The sequence below is a fragment of the Lepidochelys olivacea genome (genome assembly GCF_965140295.1).
Source record: "Lepidochelys olivacea isolate rLepOli2 genome assembly, chromosome: 1".
NCBI classification, from domain to species: Eukaryota; Metazoa; Chordata; order Testudines; family Cheloniidae; genus Lepidochelys; species Lepidochelys olivacea.
The window spans coordinates 239,643,368-239,661,750 of NC_140411.1; the positions used below are offsets into that span (position 1 = coordinate 239,643,368).

General features: G+C 42.9%; 1 protein-coding gene across 1 annotated transcript; it reads right to left on the reverse strand.

Moving 5' to 3' along the window:
- Positions 1-983: 983 nt before the first annotated feature.
- On the reverse strand, positions 984-15,769 carry STRAP (serine/threonine kinase receptor associated protein). Its single transcript, XM_084621074.1, has 10 exons — positions 15,457-15,769; positions 12,957-13,092; positions 8,039-8,120; positions 7,719-7,791; positions 6,648-6,744; positions 4,892-5,029; positions 3,583-3,719; positions 2,559-2,708; positions 1,877-1,942; positions 984-1,521 (listed from the first exon to the last, which is right to left on the reverse strand). The coding sequence occupies exons 1-10, from the start codon at positions 15,566-15,568 to the stop codon at positions 1,460-1,462; spliced, it is 1,053 nt and encodes a 350-aa protein (XP_084477200.1). The 5' UTR covers positions 15,569-15,769; the 3' UTR covers positions 984-1,459.
- Positions 15,770-18,383: the final 2,614 nt, after the last annotated feature.

The window sequence follows — 18,383 nt, forward strand, 5'->3', positions numbered from 1 at the left end:
CCAGCCCTCCACTGGAATGAAGTATTACTTACTTTTGTAACACCTATGTTAAAGTAGGGTCAGATAGTTTTACTATAAATTATATTTGACAGTTACTACTACTTTAAAATATGGAAAGACAAAACAAGGAGTCATACTATGTTTGACTTATTTTAACTTTTATAAATCCACTTGAACTCTTAACTGCACTCACAGAGTTCGCTTTTTAAATTTCCTTTAAATTTTAACAAGTATGATAAAGCTACAATATCAATATTTCTTTGGAAAGAGCCATTCTGGTATTTTAAGGACTGCAAGGTCTGAATACCAGAAGTACAGAAAACATTTTAAAATCCTCATTCCCATGCCATGAAATTCACATTTTGGTTCACTTAGAATTTATTTGGCAGACTATAACAGCAAGAAGATAGTATTTTGTCAAAAGCTATTTCTCCTGAAGCCACATTATTTGATAAATGATGCCTTTATTACCTCTCAGAAAGGAAGAAAGTTATGGCTATCAGGCTGCTGCAACATGCACTACACAAATGAAAAGTTATACAATATTAAGTGACATTACAAATTTAAGTATGGCAATAATATGGCTTTAATGAAGAAAAATACGGTTTATACTGAAGGAAAAGAGAAACCTATTTTGTAAGCCAGCTTGGATGACTAAAAGCATGTTCTGTACAAATCCACTGTAGAGGAATATGGTCAGCTTCTGAAACAATTCTGATGTACAACCAAAATATTTTTGCTGTATATACTTCAGGTGTTTCAAAAATTGATCTTTTAGAGATTTTAACGAAATTTAAAGAATAAAAGATACAAGACTTGTGAAGCAGGGTACCTGTCACCCACTATTCCAGAGACTTTAATATGAAAAAATGCTCTTGTTCCTTTTCCTCTTTGCAGAATACTAAAAAATGAATACTAGTAAGAACTGAGCAATAACAATTGCTTTTCTATTCCATGAACCCAATGTTAACAATAAAATATGAGTCTATTGTCAAGGCATTTTATTTACACAACTGAAAATGGTTAGATGTTCAGAAGCGGTGTACAATGAAACAGAAAAAACGAACCAAATACTTGAGCACATAATCCCGTCTTTACAACTAAAGCCACATCTTCCAACTTTCAGAAAAAACACTGGTAAAAGCCATTACATTTTTTCTCCACAATAAAGAAAACACACTACAATAAGTTTAATTGAAATTGGAGAGACTGGATCTTGGCTTGCACACTTCATTTAAAAAGACAGTAGGCAGGTGCACTAAAATATAGCAAAACTCTACTACTTGTCTTTTTCGATACTCAGTTCTCTTATGGATACCACCTAGCCAGTTCCAACGCATTCTCATCAATTACTGCCCATCTTTGCCTTATGTAGAGGGCGTACTCTGGAAGGCTGCTGTTGATCACCGTTTGCTTGATTTAGTCTCTATGTCCATTTGTTGCATAAGAGCTGTGATGGTCAAGCCTTAACTTCAGGAGTTGAGCTGTAGATGGAATCTGAATTTTCAGAAGTAAGGTCTTCTGTGGTTAAAATAGCAAAATTATTTTCAAACTTCACCTTAGATACAGAAAATAAAACACCACCACCATAGCAGGACCTGAATCCATCTTTAAATTAAACTTTTCACAAATGTTTCACCATATCCCTTTAAAACAGTTTGCAAGATTACACACAGTTCTACTCGCTGGTCTATATTTTTCTCATTAGTTTATTTGCACATATTTTCAGGAAACTAGTTGTGAACTTTGAAAAGTATCAGTAGAGCGCTGACACAGTACCCACAAATTCTAAAGGAAATTTTATGCAGATTAAACCCTTTGGATTAGTTCTGACACTGTTAGGTGTATCTGAAGTATATAGTTATCAATACATTACCTAGCTCCTCTTCTGCAGTTCCTGGAAGGCTGACCCTTGCTTTTGCCAGCTCTCCACCTTCCTCTTCTGTGAAAAACAAAAACATTTCTTCTAATTCTAAACCCTATTCACCTCAGACCCCGACAGAAAATCCTCATTGTTATTTTTAAGTGACAAAAAATAGTTTCTTTTAAAACTTTGTCTAGTGGTGACGGGGGCGGGAGGGTTGGCAAACAGTTCCCATTACTGGAGAGGTGTTCTGCATGTGGCTAGGCATTTTATTGTTGGTTTTAATCAAATTTTTTTTTAAAATGCCCTCAATTTTATAATACCTCTCTTTGCTTCTCTACTTGCACACTTGTTTCTACTGTCTTGCCCTTGCTTAAATTACTGAAAAAAATACAGTGTTTCACATGTGTTGTTTGAGTCTTATTTTACGTTTCTAGAACACAAAAGAAAAAACTCTACATGAGACTATTTTGCTTAGAATATTCCCTGAGAAAGTGTTAAAAGGTTAATTTTGTAGCTGCAAAAAGAAACAGCGAGTATTTATGTAATTAAACTGAACGGATCTGATATAGAGATTGTTAAAGGAAAGAAGTTACTCTGGCAGGTCTGAGTTTTAACCGGCAACTAGTTGTATAAGATTTTGACAAGTTACGATGCAACTGAGTTTTACCAAACACACACACAAAATTCTTACCCGGAACTACACATTTCCAAAGACCATATGTTTTCCCTACTGTCGTCTGCCACAGTCTTAACGTTCCATCCTCAGAGCCACTAGCATACAACTCTCCATCAGGGCTAAATCTCACACAGTGAATGGGACCAAAGTGTCCTTTGTAAGATTCTATAAGAAATAGTTTCAACACAGTGTTAAATTTCACATTAGCCAACAAATAAATAGAACTAATAAATTACTGGTGAAGAGGGGAGGGGAAGGAAGAGGGAAGTTTTTGTTTTGTTTTTTTAAATACAGCAGTTTCTCAAAAGGTTGCACGTGTATCTTCTCAGACCAAGGAGTACAAGCTACCCGGTGAACTTGAATTTTGGTGCCTATTAAAAACTGACAAGTTAATAACCAATTGCTAGCCTGTTCCAGGGAAATAACCATTTCCCCTTCTTGTATAAAGCAAGCATGCCAACAAAGATGACATTGGTATCACAAGTGCACATCAGGCTCTTACATCCATCCTCCTGACTATATCCATTATTCTAAACTAGTATGGGACTTGAATTGGTAAGATTCTCTTGTGTGCTTCTAAAACAAGAATTTTGCTAAATTCATTTGGCTGGAAAAACAACAGACAAAGAAAAGGGAGAAACAAACATGTGCATTGTCCATACAAACAAATGAAATGTTTAAGTTACTTATTTTTTGTGCAACCAGTGAATGCCACACTACTTTACACCCCATATGCAATTTACACTACCATTTACAATACATCAACACTGAATGTGTCTCAGGGATTTCTATTGGAGTGGATGCCTGCTTAATCCAAGCTGCTCTGAAAGTGTTGTGTTAGGTTTGTTGGTGCAGGAGGCTGCAGGCTATATTTTTTAGACAAGTTAAAGTTAACAGCATGCCTTTAAATACGTAACAAATGTGTTCTGAAATCATACGCATGATAAATAAACTTTCAAATTTAAACCGAGTACAAGTTATCACAAGATACTGTGAAATATAATTATAATCTTTACCACCTGAAAACTGGAAAACTTACCTAGCTCTTCTCCTGTATTATAGTCATATTTATAAAGTTTAAAGTCTTCACCACCTGCAACAAGAAATTCTTTCTCAGGGTGAAGGGATGCAGAGTTGACTGTAGCAGGAGCGTCAAACGATTTAATCTGCTCCAGACTAGGGAAAAAGTTTTGTTAATACTATATATGTTTTTAAAAAAAACACACTTTAAAAACAGCACTTTAAGCCTGTCATTCTAGGAAAATGTGATGCTGTTCCTACAGATCACAGCTTTCTTAAAAATGCTGTTTCCAGTATAAATCTTAAAATGGTAAATTTACATTTCACTAAGCTAAAGACAAGCTATTACACCTTAATATTTTGTGACCAATGCCTCACTTATTTTATGCATTGTCACAATTCTCTTGCATGTGCTTCTTGTGTTGTACTTAAAAGTAAAAATCTGAGGCTGTAGTGGACATATTAAACCAAAATTAGATTTATTGTATAAATTATACGTGGAAAAATATTTGCTGCCTGATGATACAGGCATAGCCAAACAGTCGTCATATTCTTGTCTGCCCTTGTTCTTTCCTTAATCTCTTCTTTTTCCTTGTCTTCAAATTGTTGTGTCTAATTTTATACTGTAAACTCTTGGACTCTGGTACCTTGTTACCTATTCACTAGTACAAGAGAGTCTTAACAGTGAGCTAATGAGTAATTTGTTGGAAAGTTGTCCTTTAACAAAAAGGCTTTTTAAACTGTAAGCTCTGCAGGGAGTTTGTCCACAACTGGGCCCTGATCCTGATTGAAGTATTATATAGAGAGGCCAATACAAATACTAATTCTCAACAAGAGCATATAATATAAGTACTATATCCATGTATAGCTATGGCAAATTTATATGTCCATTAGTTTAGATGTGTGTGCTAGTAAGTATGATTCTAGGGCTGATTGAGTAGTTCAGTCCCCAACCTCAGTCAGACCTTTGCCTCTCCACCATTCCGAACAAAGATGCGAATCACTACAAACTGAGGTGGTTTAGTGATACGTCCTTTGTGCAATAAGAACTGGATAGAGACCTGCAAACAACTGTTAGCTGCTAATGATTTTCAAGTACTATTTCAGCTAGATTTTTTGAAGTTAAACTAAAGATGAGGGTCTATGCTCCTTTATTTTGGGGAAAACAAGGGCAGAAGAAAGGAATAGAAGGGAAAATGTTGGTTTCATTAGCGTGGCAGATCAAGATCCTTTTCCCACAACCATACTGGCTCAGTGTCACCTGTCACCTCTCCCATATGCCCTCTAGTCCTCTTTATACTTCTGAAGATTTCAAGTTTGAAACTTACGTCTCTGCACTATGAAAAGCAATAGTCCTCCCATAGGTTATCACCAGTATCTCCCCCTCAGGAACATACTCCATGCTGCTTACAGACATTGCAACATTTATTGCTTTTACTTCAGTCATGGTATTCCGGTCCCAGAGGCTGTTGAAAAAAGAGACACTTAAAATTACTTGAGTAAACCAAATTACTTTCATTCACATCAATGCTAGGCTTTGGTTTACAAATGCTACCTAAACAAAAACTCCAAAGTTGGTTCTAGTCATTCTAGATTGTTAATGGTATGCTTATCTTAATCACTGGCCACAACATGCTCTTAAAGTACAGCTACCTCTGGAGCAGAATGCAGCAATGGTTCTGCCACAGCAACACTAAGTGATATTTACACTGTTAAACTGGTCTGGTGTTTCAGTCAGTCACCCAGGGATGATGAGCTCTGTACACAACCACCAGTGCCCTGAGCAATCCAGCTTCCTAGTGACAACACTTATGATCAAGACGTCAAAACCCCACTGGTAAGCAGGAAGCTTTTTCTGGTGAGGGTGCAGGGGGGACCAATGCTAATACATATACAGTATCTCAGGTTCCACTTACAGCAAGATGTAGCTGTACTAACAGTCTAAATATAAAACACCATATGCAATTCTGTCTTCCTATGACTGCAAACGGTCAGCTCTAGGGCCTCAGCTAAGCTTTGGCAGAGTGAAAACTAATCAGGATATTTCCAGTTTTAATTACTATTATTTCAAGCCCTGTGAACAACTGTGAACCCATCAGTTGCTGATGGAGCTAAAATGGAGACTGAGGAGAAGGGACTGAATGGCAGAGTTGACCCCACCCCATGCCACAGACCTCTCTACTAATCTGCACTCAACATGACATCAGACAGAAGTCTAGGGAATGGGGGAGAGGAGATAACACCCTGGTCACACCAGCAGACATAGTATAGATTCCTCCACGCTTGGTCAGGAGGTTCTAGGCTATGGGGAAAAAAACCAAAAAGAATGCTCTTCCTTCCAGTCAGAGGGGCTGTGGGGACTTCAAGTTTATCAGACACCTACCAGTCAGACTTGAGCCAAAGATGCAGTGATTGGAGTAGAATCCCAGCGCCCTCCCCTTTCTCAGTAGTGTGGCAGAGTGGGGAAGAGGACTGAGCTTGTCACCAGAGCACTGCCTCCAGACAGCAGAACTCTTCCCCATCTTTTATATCAGCCTCTGACTAGTGAATGCCTCGTACATTTTTCAAGCTTGACTATGATGGACATGTTACATTTGTTTGCCACTATCTCTTCACAGGCAATAAGAGTTCCCTCCCAATGCCTCAGTGACAGGACTCATCCCAGTTATGAATTCATCCTCTCTGGGGTTTTTGTCATGAAAAAAAACAGATGGCAGTGACTTAGCAATATGAAATCAATCAACTGGTATATTGGGGTTTAGTGACAGAAAGTATATTTGATAAGATCACATGATTAACAATTCTTATCTCAGATATATACCCTTAGAGATTACGACATTAAGAAAGATGGGGTGGTCTTATATTGACCTGGTATATAATAATTAGGAATCTCACATACCACAAATCAGACACTGACTATTGAAGTGTATATACTTAAATTACAGAAATAAATGAATCCGAGTTCTAAATATAACTATGTTTTTGATATTATAAACCCAAAAGCCAACTGTACCCAAATACAATTATATGGAGAGAGTCCATTTTAAAAAAAAAAAAAGAAAAAGTTAAGTTAGTGTTTCTTACCGGACAGTTTTATCATCAGCTGAAAGGATCTGTTTGTCATCACTGCTCCATAAAGCCTTTTTAATACCTGAAGTATGTCCACTGACCACCTGAGGTTCTTAAGATTAAAGCAAACAACTTAGAAGATGAAATAACAGGGAGATTAAAAAAATCTTACAACTTAAATCAAACAACAAACCATTTCACCTGGTTTATAAGTCACTATAATCACCAGTTGCCATAAATCAGTAAATGGCATCAGGATGACAATGCTGTCAAGTTGCTTGAGTTGTATTTTAATTTTTTACCTGAAGTAATTCCAGAAGTGAATGACACAGGCCAAATTGATACCTGCTTCTTAGTGCTTGTCTACACGAAAAAGTTGCACCAATTTAACTTCATGTATGAATTTAAACCTACTTTGTTAAATTAATGCAAACTCTCTTACTTCAGTTGAGTCTCAGTTGAGACCAAGTAAATAAGGAATAGGTATAAGCTAAACTGAAATGAGCCACTCAAACCAAAATGAGAGTCCACACAGGATTTTGTACAGGTTCAAACTAATCCTGTTTAAAAATCCATTTAAATTAAACCAGTGCAACTTTATTGTTTAGACAAGCCCCCAATCTAGAAATACTGTGAACATTACATAAGTAGCTGGTGTTAAACAAGTTTACATGTCCCTGCAGGTAAATGCAAGATGCAAGCACACAGAGCCCAGCAAACACACAGAGGCAAGTACCTTGTGTGCATGAACCCATGCTTCATACTGATGAGATATATCAAACAGTTTAAATTATTGCACATTTTTAAATGCTTTAACTCACTTTAAAAACAGAAAACTTCAAATCAAGCTAGTGTTGACAGTAAAATAAATAAGATGTAATGCAACCTGAAAGATGCTTTTTGTGATTTTCAGCACATCGTACAACACTAATTTATATCTCAAATCCTATCAACACCAACCATTAAGAACTCTAAGTATAATTCATGAAACAGAACAGATTTGAATATTTTCAAAGGAACAGTCAACTGAATTGTGTGCAACTCTACAAAATGAATGAGTAAGTAGGATAAGAAAAGCAAACTAACCTGCTTCTGGCTTGCTCAAGTCATAAATACGCAACAATTTATCTTGTCCACCTGTCAACAGGTAATTGCTGTCCTGAAATAGTTAGAAATCATGGCAAGTCACTCTTCTATTAAAACTAAAATATTACTTTTATAATGAATATTACAATAGCACTTTTCTAGTAACCCGCTAAAACACCTATTACATTTACATTCATCCCTTAGAAATGAAAAGTTGACCTGAACATCTCCCTGACAAAGCATAAAGCACATGAAAACAAGGGCAGCAGTTACATCCAATTGTTTGACTCCCTGACAAATAAGACAAAGATTTTTCATACCTCAGTAAAATCCACACTTTTGACAATATGCTTATGAGCCAGTGTGATCAGTTCATCCCCTGAAACAGCATCCCATACTTTGCTGAAAGACAAGAAAGTACAAGTGTGGTTTCATTAGCCACTACTGACTTTATTACAAGCTAATTTGGCTGTTCCGGTTACAGGGACATTTCCCTGATAACTAGCATTATTTCTAACACAACAGATCCTTTTAATTACTATGTTCTGATAATTACTGCACAATAGGGATCACCATTCTGGATAAAGGTGAGTCTCTCAGATAGTTAAAACCCAAAACTGGAAATGATTAGTTTGTGAGAATACTTTTTTTTCCCCCCTAAAAGCCATTTCCTTAATTCTTTTTTGTACTACCAGCCCATTGCTCCTACCTCTCTTCTCTCTCGAACAGTTCAGGATTAACAGCACTTGTAGCTTTAGAGGCACCTTGGTACAGTATTCCTACTTAGATCTACATAGACTAAGAGCTCATGTGTGGAATTCAGATTTTCACAAAGACTTGCGTACATACTTAACTTTCCACACTGCGAGTATCCCCAGTGACATCAAGGTGATCGCTCACAGTGCTTGTGCTTAAGCCTTTGTAAGTCTGAGGCTCAATAGTATCTAATATTCATCAATTTCACTTAACAGGAGGTACTTTGAGTTACGTGCTTCTATACAGAATCTTGGTGGGAAAGTTGTATGGGTTACTACCTGACCCATGAGCAATGGAAAAACGGAGTGTTAAAAAGTAGGGAATTAGCAGTGGTGGAACAAAATCATTAACTCTGGTATCCCACATAATTGCAACATAACTAAGGATTATGAAGGATATCTGAATGGTCTGTGTAGGCCACTATGCTATTTATCAGTCTGTTCATCCATAAAATAGGAGTTATCCAACTTGACAGTATTAACTGCCATTCCGCTCTTTGGATCGTTACCCTGTTGTGGTGGAGAGGCTTGTGTGTCCCAATGACCCTCAGAACTATGTCATCCGAAGTTGGGTGGCCACCCTTGGCGAACAGTTCTGAGGGGAGGTTCCAGACAAAGCATGCAGAACGGCTGTATTTCAAGGACCTGTCAGTTCTCTGCAGCTGTGAAGGTGGGTGAGGGCTGCAGCAGGACCGAGACCTTTGGTTGTCCTGAACTTCCCTGCCCCTGGCTCCAGGGCTCTTTCCTGTAAAGTTTTGTGAGGTTGCCACCTGTGCACTGGCTCACCCACGTTAAAAGATTTCACACACCTCTGCCCTGCCCAGGTTGTTAACATCTCCCACTAACCAAGTCCTACAACGCTAAATGGATGAGTCGTGGTGGAGACGAGCAGTGATCTCTGGGAGTTCCTAGTCAAAAATCTGCATGCAAGCGGCAGCCGTGTGTTGGTCGTCTTGCGCTTGGACTTGTGAGACAGAAGCACAATTAGACAGCTGCGGCCACTACTGAGCAGTCCTTTTCAGGATTCCTTCTGCTCACCACAAATGGGGAATGGACTAGGAAAGGTGCCCTAAACATAGGCTCTCCCAACCCCTTCCCCCGGCTGGATCACTCTACCTACAGTCAGAACATATGATGCAAAGTAACGAAGTTCGCCCTTGGAATGTTCGCACCCTCTCATGGATTCCCCGAACAGTGACTGTCCTGAAAGAAGTGCCATAACAGCTAGAGAATTTGCAAAATATGACATTGAAATTGCTGCCCTAAATGAGAGCTGTCTGGCCAATGAAGGCCAACTGAAAGAAGATGGAGTTGGCTATACCTTTTTTTGGAAAGGAAACTCAGCTGAAGAGGTGCGTATTCATGGGGTTAGTTTTACCACCAAAAACAAGATTGCTAGTGATTTTTTTTTTAAAACTCTCTATGAGTATTAACGAATGTCTGAAGACTCTTCATTTTAAGCTTAGTAACATCCAGTATGCCATGGTCATCAGTGCATATGCTCCCACACTTGATGAAGTCAACAAGTAGAAGTTTTACTGTGCTCTTGATGCAGTCCTGACTGACACAGCCAAGGAAGACAAGCTCATCCTCAGGGATGACTTCAATGCAAGAGTTGGTTGACATTCCGAACTCTGGAGAATCACCACTGGGAAAGAAGGGGGTGGGGAAAATCTACTCTAATGGCATTCTCCTCCTCAGCAAATATGTGAAGCATGATTTGCTTATCACAAATACCATCTTTAGACAGAGGCACAAATATAAGACCACTTGTAAACACCCACATTTCAGGCACTGGCATCTTTTTTACTACGTCATCATCAGGTCCTGTGATCATACTGATGTCTATATTACACGAGCCGTGAGGTATGGATGACTGCTGGACAGATCAATTATGAACATGCGGCTTACACCACAATGCTGAAAACAACCAAAAGGAATGCAGAAGAGATTTAGCATCAAAATCACACTAGTTGTAAGACTCGTCAGCAATGCCTCATGAGAAACTCTCTAACCTACCTGCCCATCAATGATACCCAAACACACTGGGAGGAGTTCAAGACCATTATTCACAACGTGCTGAACAGATTGCATATGCCACTCACCGCCATCAGAATTAGTTTAATAAGAACAAGGAAATCTTAGCACTTATTTATCAGAAGAAAAGTGTAGAGACCACCATTTTGCACTTGGCAAAAAGAACCTGCAAAAATGAGAAACTTAATATAGGCTTAAAACTGCAGTTCAAAGGAGGCTGCGACACATCAAGAATCAGTGACAACAGGCAAATGCCAGGGAGATCCAGAGTTTTGCTGATCAACATGATATGAGCAACTTTTTTCAAGCAAATCTCAGAACAGCTCCACCCTCCTTAAGGACAATGTTGGAAGGAGCATTTCGAAACTCTATTGAACTGTAAATCTGAAGTCTCAGCTGCCACCATCAAGTCCATTTCTCAGTATTCAGTAACAGAAATGCTTGCAGACACCCCCTCCCCATCTTCTGAGGAAGTCTGGCATGCCGTTACTCGGACTAGACACAACAAGGCGCCAGGCCCAGACAGCGTCCCTGTGAAGGTCTTCAAAATTGATGGAATAGCACTCAAGTGAAAACTTCATCAACTTTGTGTTAGAATTTGAGTTAATGAGGAAAATTCCACCCGACCTAAAGAATGCTACTATTGTGACCATTTTTAAGAAAGGGGACAAGTCAATGTGAAGGAATTACCGAGGCACTGACCTCTTCTCCATTGCCGGGAAGACCCTTGCTTGCATCCTTTTGAATCATTTCCTCCCTCTTACCAAAGACGTCCTTTTGGAATCCCAATGTAGTTTCAGACTCTCTCAGGGCACCACCAATATGATTTGTGTAGCACAACAGTTCCAAAAAAAGCGTAGAGAAAGCCACCAGCAATCGTTTATGGCATTTACTGACCTAACTAAGGCCTCTGATTCCATCAATCTTGGAGCATTATGGAAGGTGCTATCTAGGTTCAGTTGTCCATTGAAGTTCATTCACATTCTCAGGCTACTTCATAATGGTATGACCGCCACCGTCCTCTCTATTGGGCTGGAGACAGACCCATTCATAATCTATACTGGTGTTAAGAAGGGCTTTGTTACTGCCCCAAACCCTTTTTCCATCTATCTTGCCATGATCTTTATTCTTCTTTATGACTGCCTTTTTCTGGAACTGGAATTATTGCATTGCATAGACGGCCAGCTCTTCAACTTGCGGCATCTTCATTCTAAAACTAAGGTCAGCAGGATCATTACTACTGATCTTCAGTATGCTGATGACAATGCTATCCTCATGCACACCAAGGCTAACTTGTAATCCACTCTAAACTTTTTCTTGGGCACCTGTGACTTTTCCTCCACATTGAGAAAACTAAGGTAGCTCCACCAACCTGCCCCAGCACAAGTTGCCCCCTTCTCCCACAAATTGTCATTGGTGGTGAACTCCTGGAACATGGTGACTATTTCCCTTACCTTGGTAGCCACCTCTCCCAGACAGCTAATCTCAATGTGGAGTTTGAACAGAGGATCTGTTGTGCCATGGCATCCTTTGGAAAGTTGCTTCATCGTGTCTTTATTGGCAGAGATCTGCAGATGAAAACTAAGATCCTGGTCTACAAGGCAGTAGTCATCCCCACTCTTGTTTGTGTGTGTGAGACATGGATGACATACCAAAGCCACTTGGAATGATACCACCAGCACTGAGTTAGGAAGATTCTCCATATCAGATGGGAAGATCATTGTACCAAATGCCAGCGTTCTCTCTGCAGCTAACACCACCAGTGCTGAGTCGAAGATTATGAAAAATCAACTTCACTGGGCTGGCCATTGTGTGCGGATGGCTGATACTTGTCTTCTGAAGCAAGTCTTCTTTTCTCAACTTAGTCATGGTAACAGAACTTGCAGCGAGACAGAGGAAATGCCACAATGACACCCTGAAAGCATATCTTGAGTCATTGAGCCCATGAATTGGGTAGAGATGGCTGGCAATAGACCGCAATGGTGTTGCATTATACATCAAGCCTCAGCCTGTTTTGAGCAAGGCAATTCTCTTCAAGAGGCTGAGGAACAGCAGAGGAGGAAGGAAAGCGTGTACAGCACCCCAGCCAGCAGCTGTGCTCTCTCCAAGCAACCACCTGTCATATATGTGGAAAAACCTGTTGAGCATGGATTGGACTCCTCAGCCATCTTAAGTCTCATCAATGACTCCTCCTCCTTCCCCTCCAGCAGACATCATCCTCATATCGAGGGACAGCTGATGACGACGATTAACTGCCATTACTGTACTTCCATAAAATACCAAAAACCTAAGTTTCTAAACTTTTAAGGTAGCCAGCTGTAACTAATGGTTTATTAAAGGGCAAACACATAAAACAGTAATTCCTTTAACACCACAATTAAGAAAAATATAGTATCACAAGATGAAAGCACAACACAGTGAAATTTCAGTATTAACCAGTACTTACGCTGTAAAATCTGCAGCTGCTGTCGCTGCTTTAGTGGCATCCCTATTCAGAGTGGCACCCCAGACGGCACCTTTATGACCTAGAAATGTTCCAATCCAGTCCCCCGTGTCACCTTGGCGTAGCATAGGTTTACCATCTAGGCAAAAAACAAAGATTAATTTTCAAGCAAAACAGTTTTATTTTACTTAACAGTAATCATAGTTCTAATGAAACAGTTCAATTTACACTACTGTGGAACAAAAAAGAAAACACCAGAGCTCTTTGGCAATGGAATGTGACATACCTTTGAAACGATATATTTTGTTATCAATTTAATTAGAATTGGATCTTTAATTTTGTATCTGTACATATAGGGACTGACTCTTGCTATGTGTATCTAACAAAATGGTGCCACAATTTTGGCTGCGGCCTTTAGACACTACTGCAATACAAATAATATGTTTGTTCTATGTTCTGGTTCTTTTACTAATTAGTATTTTTTGTCACCGTGTTAACAGTTCTGTATTTGTTTTAGTTTCAACATATTAGCACCTGCTTTTGATGCCAACACTGCTTACAAAAAGTTTCATTTTAAAATTGTCTGATATATAAATTACTTTTCAGATACATAGAGCAGTTGTAAAAATAAAACAGAATTAAGAAGTGGCATTGTAGACAGACAAATACAACCCAGACTCAGTAAAAGGTCCAAGAGGGCCTTTCAAAGAAGGGGATATGTAGAGGAATAAAATGTGTGTGTATGTATTTGGTGGGAGGGTGGCATCTTCTTGAGGTTTGGAAGAAAGCCCTGCTGGAAAGGCATATGAGCATGAAGAAAAGTCAATTCAGTGCTGCTAATGTACTATAATACTAGTGCAATTATGAGCCAGTTAATTTATTTGAAAAACATCTCACTGTATGATGAGCTACCACCTAGAACAGGGGTGGGCAAATGTTTTCGCCCGAGGGCCACATCGGGGTTGCAAAACGGTATGGAGGGCTGGGTAGAGAAGGCCATGCCTCCGGAAACAGCCTGGTCCCCACCCCCTACCCACCCCCCTCAGAACCCCTGACCCACTCCTAACAGTCCCCCCAGGACCCCACCCCCGCTCCCTGCCCCGACCCCTCTCCACACCCTGCCCCTGACAAGCTCCCCCAACCCATCCACCCCACCACCACCACTTCTTGTCCCGACGGCCCCCTCCCGAGACCCCCATCCCTAACTGCCCCCCCGGACCCCACCCCCTATCCAACCCCACCTGCTCCCTGTTGTCCCCCCCACCCCAGGACCCGACCTCCTATCCAACCCCCCCCCGCTCCCTGTCATCCCCCCACCCCAGGACCCCACCCCCTATCTAACCCCCCCCGCTCCCTGTCGTCCCCCCCACCCCAGGGCCCCACCTCCTATCCAACCCCCCCTGCTCCCTGTCTCCTGCCTGCCCTCCTCCACCCCATTCAACCACATCCTGTCCACCCCCTGGGATCTCCTGCCCCTTATCCAACCCCCTTCTCCCTTACCTTGCCACTCAGAGCAGCAGGACAGGCTTAATGGAAAGCCTGGGAGGTGGGCAGGTGCAAGCCACTGCCCGTGGCGGTGCAAGTAGGTGGGACAGCAGGGGAGGGGCCGGGGCTAGCCTCCCCAGCCAAGAGCTCGGGGCCAAGCAGGACAGTCCCACAGGTCATAGTTTGCCCACCTCTGACCTAGAAAGTGCAGAGGTTGAAGGGGGCTAGGCTCACAGCAACTTGTAGAACTGCCATTTTCACCTGGTGGTGATGCCTAATTTCAGAATTTAAAAAAATCCACTAGCAAAATTTTTAATTCTCTACCCCTTTAGGAGTATGACGAGAACTGTTCAGATGCGAGCTGAACATAACTCAGCTAGGTAATGGAGTAATGAGCATGCAGACAGTCTGAAATAAGTGCGAACTTACTATTCTTTTCAGTTTGTTAGCACCCTAAGGGTGTTTCCACAAATATCAGCGCTGTCAGGTATTTCACTGGTGACCAAAGCATGCAAGCAATAAGGGTTACAGCTACATAAGGAACAGCGGTGCAAACTGAGATGTCAGACTGAGATCATGCTTATTGAGGGCGGAATGTGACACAATCCCACCCATTACCTTCCCCCCAGACCGACCCCTGGGGCTGCCTCTATCCCCCAGGTGGGGAACTCAGCCTGGGTACAGGGCAAGGCATCAGCAGGCTTGTGTCTCCCACGCTAAGGTTAGGACGTAAGGTGTGTTTGGGTAACCGCCTGCCCGTGTCCACAGCGCAACTAGAACCAGGAGGGGGAGACGAGTCTCAGCCTCCAGCTTCGGGGCTCGGGCACCGCGAGGGCGGCCGCGCACAGACCTGGGAGTAGAGCAGAGAAAACCGGCCTCTCCTCCTCGCGACTCTCCCAGCGCTGGTAGGTTTGGGAGCGGAGCGCGGCCGAGCCACGCCAGGACAGGGATCCCCCCGCCCCCACCTCATCCACGGCAGGAGAGCGCTAGGACCCCCCCCCCCTCGCCCCGAGCTCACCCTTGCAGGCGCTGATGAGAAAGTAGCCGTAGGGGGTGATGTCGCTGAAGGCCAAGTCCACCACGGGCCGCGTGTGCCCGGAGCACGTCAGCGGGGTCTGTCTCATCGCCATGGCGATGGGGGAGGCGGAGGGCGGGAGAAAAACGCGGCGCGCGTGGCGGCAGGCGGGGAAGGGGAGAGGGAGGCGCGCGCGCGCGACGAGCGCACACACACGGGACAGCACAGGACGGGAACACGAGCTAGGCCGCGCTGCGCTGGGCAGGAACCGGAAGCGGCAGCCCAGGAAGTGACGACGAGCCGGCGCCGTGGGTGCCGCCGGAAGTTACGTTGACAGAGGGAGGCGGCGGGAGAGAATGGAGCTCAGTGTTTGTTTGCCTCCGTGCGGAAGTTACGCGCGCCCTCGCTCTTGCGAAGTGGCGGTTCCGTCAGTTCCTCCCTGCCAACCGCGGGGCGGGGTCCGAGGAGCCGTAGGCGTCAGGGGCCATTGTCTCGCGGGGGCGGGGCTGTGAGGTCACGCGGCTGGGGGCGGGGACGACGAGCGGGGATCTCGGCCTCTGTCCCGCTCCCACAGGGGGTCCCTGGCCGCAGCTGCAGATTCATCCTCTGCGCGCGCCGCCGGCTCCCTGGCGGTTCTGAACCGTCGTTGCCCCTTCCCGGCGCAGGCGCCCGGGGGCGCTGGGACGTTTCGCTGAGTTCAGGGGTGGAGGCTTCTCGGGGTTACCGTAATACACGGCGTAGAGGACAGACGGGTTTGTCCAGAGCGGGTTGCCCCGCGGCATTGAGCTGGGCCTGCTGCCCTGGGCACCCCCCACCCCGCGGGCTGGGGGCGTTCAGCGCTCGCTGAGCTGTGTCGGGGCGCGGGGTTGTAAATCCAGCGCTGGGGCGGGGCGTCCGCGCTCAGCTGGCTGGAGGCGCGGCAAGGGCGCCCCTGCTATAGCGCGCTCGCTCTCGCGCCCCCTGAGCGCGGGTCCGGCTACCCCGGTAGGGGGAGGCTCGCTCCCAACTGCAGTGTAGACACAGCCTCTTCTGTCTCCTCGCTCTTTGAGCCAGGCCTCTAGTTTAATATAGGTTTCGGAGTAGCAGCCGTGTTAGTCTGTGTTGGCAGAAAGAAAAGGAGGACTTGTGGCACCTTACACCCGGGACTGCTTTCATTGAGATTGCAAATGTCTCAATAAAAGCTGAGGCAGGACGGAAATGAATCCCCCACCTAAGCGGGTCTTGAGTCTGACTGTGACTCTCTGAGGAAGTTTGCAGTGTCCTCCTATCCCATTGTTAGGCTCCTGAGCAGTGATTCTCAATCCAGGGGCTGCTTGTGTCCTAGTCAGCACATGGCAGCAGTCCATGTGATGTCCTCAGAGCCATACATGTAACAGAGTGAGTGGCTGTGTCCCCCGTTGCACATAGAGAGCTGGATCTGGAGTCCACTAAGGTAAATAGATTGAGAACCACTGATCTAGAGAGACAACTGCAGTGAGAGGGAAGTGAGATATTTCACTGGCATAACACTCCGTTTATACAATTTTATTAAATAAAGTGACAAGATTTTTAAAATCCAATATCCCAAACACTTTCTGTAATCCTGTCACAGGGAGTACAGGAAAGGTGTTGAAAGGAAGGGCTATATGTTTGGTGCTTTTCTTGGGAAGAGTTTTGGGAATTGGGGAATATTTATTGCTTGCTTTCTGTCTTAATGGGACTCTAAACCTTCTCCTATCCAGCACTATCATTTGCCCCCTCCTTTTCTCTCTCCCACACACCCCTTAAAAATTAAGGTAGGCTAATATACTGTGTTGGATCTCAGAACAGCACTTCCCCCCTGAAATGTACATTCATGGGAATCAGATTTCAGAGTAACAGCCGTGTTAGTCTGTATTCGCAAAAAGAAAAGGAGGACTTGTGGCACCTTAGAGACTAACCAATTTATTAGAGCATAAGCTTTCGTGAGCTACAGCTCACTTCCTCAGATGCATATCGTGGAAACTGCAGCAGGCTTTATATATACACAGAGAATATGAAACAATACCTATTCCCACCCCACTGTCCTGCTGGTAATAGCTTATCTAAAGTGATCATCAGGTGGGCCATTTCCAGCACAAATCCAGGTTTTCTCACCCTCCACCCCCCCACACAAATTCACTCTCCTGCTGGTGATAGCCCATCCAAAGTGACAACTCTTTACACAATGTGCATGACAATCAAGCTGGGCTATTTGTGCTGGAAATGGCCCACCTGATGATCACTTTAGATAAGCTATTACCAGCAGGACAGTGGGGTGGGAATAGGTATTGTTTCATATTCTCTGTGTATATATAAAGCCTGCTGCAGTTTCCACGATATGCATCTGAGGAAGTGAGCTGTAGCTCACGAAAGCTTATGCTCTAATAAATTGGTTAGTCTCTAAGGTGCCACAAGTCCTCTTATTCATGGGAATGTGAGAGGGACTTAAGATGGAAACTAATTAGAAAGAGGAAGTCATATCTAACTGATTATATTTAAAATAGGACAAAACATCTTTTGCTCTGATGAGTGAAATGTGCTGGCACCTGTGCTCTTCATGGGCTTAAATTCAGTATTAAAAATTAAGGCTTCCATGTTCTACGTGTTGTGGGCTGCCTAAGGTCTGTGGGCTACACTTTGACTATCCCAATTTAATTTAAATATATTCAGTTATTTTGTTTAGGTATAAAAATGCTTACACATCACTCAGGCCTCTTTAGCAGCTTAATCATTACTTGTTAAGATAGACAGTTCCCAGACTTGACAAAATAAGTTAAATTAACAGCCAGGTTTTAATTTAGTTTTAAAAGCACTTTTGTAACTGTCACAAAAGATTGATATGAACTGAGGGGGAAAATCCAAGGTCAGCAAAGCTGAAACTTTAAAGAAACTTGGAACACTTAAAGCTCAAGCACCAATGACATTACAGA